At 38.5% G+C, this 2,984-nt stretch overlaps 1 protein-coding gene across 1 annotated transcript; it reads right to left on the reverse strand.

Moving 5' to 3' along the window:
* On the reverse strand, positions 339-1,341 carry LOC110257108 (olfactory receptor 1J4-like). The gene has a single exon (XM_021075845.1). It carries the CDS (start codon positions 1,339-1,341, stop codon positions 400-402), a length of 942 nt encoding a protein of 313 aa, XP_020931504.1. The 3' UTR covers positions 339-399.

Consider the following 2,984-nt stretch of genomic DNA (forward strand, 5'->3'; position numbering starts at 1 on the left):
CATTGTATAAAAAAATTAAAAAACCATTTCTCAAGAATAGATGACTATAATAAAACTACATATATACACATATATACATTTCAAAAAAGCTAAAAAAATCCAAACATAATAACATAACTCATCCAGAAAAAAAATTTAAACATATCTACATATACACACAGAGAAGTATGGTGATTTGAAGACCACAAGTTGAATGTGTATTGTGGGTAATATGTATTTAGGGTTATGAAAGAATAAATGGAGAAGAAATAGGACTAAAAGGAAAGGGATTGATCCATAACATAATGACCTTTTAAAAGACAGTTAGAAAATTTCTAGAGACATGGGTGACCAACACACAAACTTTTAAACATTTCTGACAAGGTCAGTGAGAGAAATAAGAACATGGTTATGTGATTCTCATTTGGCTAAAAGTTTACTGTCTCTGTAAAGTATCCCCATAGCCAAAGTCATGTCTCTGTTTCTCAGGCTATAGATGAAAGGGTTCAGCATGGGGGTGACCACTGTGTACATCATGGAAGCAATGATGTCTTTGTCATGGGACTGGCCTGATGAGGAGGAAATGTACACTGCCATTATTGTCCCATAGAATAGAGACACCACAGAGAGGTGGGAGCCACAGGTGGACAAGGCTTTGCAGAGCCCTTTAGTAGAGGGGACCCTCAGGATGGAAACCCCAATGTGGCCATAAGAGACCAGGATGCCACACAATGGAAGAAAGACAACTGCAGCCCCTGCAGTGAATATGATAAGCTCATTGAGAGAGGTATATGAGCAGGACAGCTTCAGCAGGGCAGCAAGATCACAGAAGAAGTGGGGGATGATGTTGTCAGCACAGAAGGACAGTTGAACCAGGAGAAAGGTGTGGGTCAGGACATTGGCACAGGAGAGGAGACAGGATCCAGCCAACAGACATATGCACAACTCCTTCCTCATGATGATGGTATAGTGTAGAGGGTGACAAATGGCCACATACCTGTCATAGGCCATCACTGAAAGAATAAGGTTATCAATGCAAGCAAAAAATATAAAAAAATACATTTGTGTTACACACCCTGCATAGGAGATGGATTGATCCTGAGTCTGCATGTTGATCAGCATTTTAGGGACAGTGACTGATGAAAAGGAGACATCCGTGAGGGCCAAGTGGCTGAGGAAAAAGTACATGGGGGTGTGGAGGCGAGGGTCCAGCCTGATGAGCAGGATGATGAGCAGGTTCCCCAGCACTGTGGTCAGGTACATGCCCAGGAAAAGGGCAAAAAACATACCCTGCTGCTCTGGCCAGATGGGGAGCCCCAGGAGGAGGAACTCAGACACGTTGCTCTGGTTCTCTCTCCTCATGGTGCTTTTCTCTCTTCTGGGAATGAAGAATGCTTGAAAATATTAAGTTCTCTGATTAATCAATTTTAGCAGTCAGAAAAAAAATATATATATGTTTTCTTTTGGAAAGTTGGAAACAATCTGTTTCTCATATATTCCTTAAACAGTTAACACGTAAATGATTTAGAAAAATTATCAATGAGTCTCCTTTTCTTGGTTCAGTGACAAAATAGAATTTTTGCATCTGTGTTGCTGAGTACTAGTGCATGGAAATGATGTCTTAGCCTGGTTTTGCCCCAAGAATGTTTAGTTGTTCAAATTCCAAATCATCAACCGCTGCACAGAAACTTGTAGAAAATGTGAACTCAACATCCACTGTTACATTTCAGATGGGAGGCAGACTTTTCAAAGAAAAGAATGCAAAATATGGTATTGTATTTTTTAAAGAACACTCATTGATATACATACACTTTGTTGTTTTTAATTCAGAGAGGGTCCTTAAGAAACTTGAAATTATGCTAACCCATTCTCCCTACTGCAGACAAAGAGGGATTTTAAAAAATATTCCTCTTTTAAAAGACTAAACAACTTTTCCTATTTAAAAGCGCTCAAATTATTCCCACTGACATCACAATGAAGTTTAAGGCCTTAATATGGCTTATAGACCCTGAGCAGACTGTGTCTCTGCTACTTTTCCAATCTTTTCCTCCACCACCACTGCACCAACTTTTGCTTATGTCTCCATTCCAACTTCCCTGGAAAAGTACCTTTCCATTTGATATTGTTTAGATGCCCTCCCCTTTGGTGTCTGTAGTTTCCCTGAGATGCTATGTCATGTTGGGAAAGCAAAGACCAATATGCCTCCCAGCAAATATTTTATGGGAATTTATTTATGGCTTATTTTCTACTGTTGACACATCGAAGGTTAAATGATAACAACATCTTAAACTATCTATTCAAAGTGTATTTTTAATACATTTCCTTTCCTCCGTATGCCACATAATAAACCCCATAACATTAACAAACTATGATTAAAAATGCCAAAATAAGTGAGATTTAGCTGTATCCCAAGTTTTCATGTCCCTATCAGGTGATCCTGCCATTTTTTAAACACTTGCTGGTTAGTTATATTAAACAGAAGTAATGACCCATGAAGATGTCCATGTCCTAATGCACAGAACATGTGGATCTGGTCTGGTACCTGGCAAGGGAGAATTAAGGTGCAGGTGGAATTAAGGTGCAAATTAACTGAATTAAATATGAATTATCCTAGATTATCTGTGTGAACCTCAGGTAATCACAGGCATCCCTAATTGTAGTAGAAAGAAGAAGAGTCAATTAGAGAGAGATTTTATGAAGTTATATTCCTGGCATAGAAGATGGAGAAAAGGGACACAAACATTGAATTCAGGCTACCTCAGGTGGTCTCTAGAAGCTGGAAAAGGAACAGAGACAATCCACCTTGAGAGGATTCAGAGGAAATACTAAAAAAAAAGAATTCTGACCTCCAGAAGTGTAAGATAAATAAATTTGTGGGTTTTTTAAACCCTTATATTTGCAGTAATTTGTTAGACCAGCAATAAAAACTGATATGCCAGTAATAGGAAGATTTCAGGTATATTAAAATAATCTGGTTATTTGGGCACCAGTGAGCAGCAAAATCC

Source organism: Sus scrofa, chromosome 1 (genome assembly GCF_000003025.6).
Source record: "Sus scrofa isolate TJ Tabasco breed Duroc chromosome 1, Sscrofa11.1, whole genome shotgun sequence".
NCBI lineage: Eukaryota > Metazoa > Chordata > Mammalia > Artiodactyla > Suidae > Sus > Sus scrofa.

Coding starts and splice junctions, on each gene's coding strand:
- LOC110257108 (XM_021075845.1), bottom strand. CDS start 1,341: ATGAGGAGAGAGAACCAGAGCAACGTGTCTGAGTTCCTCCTCCTGGGG.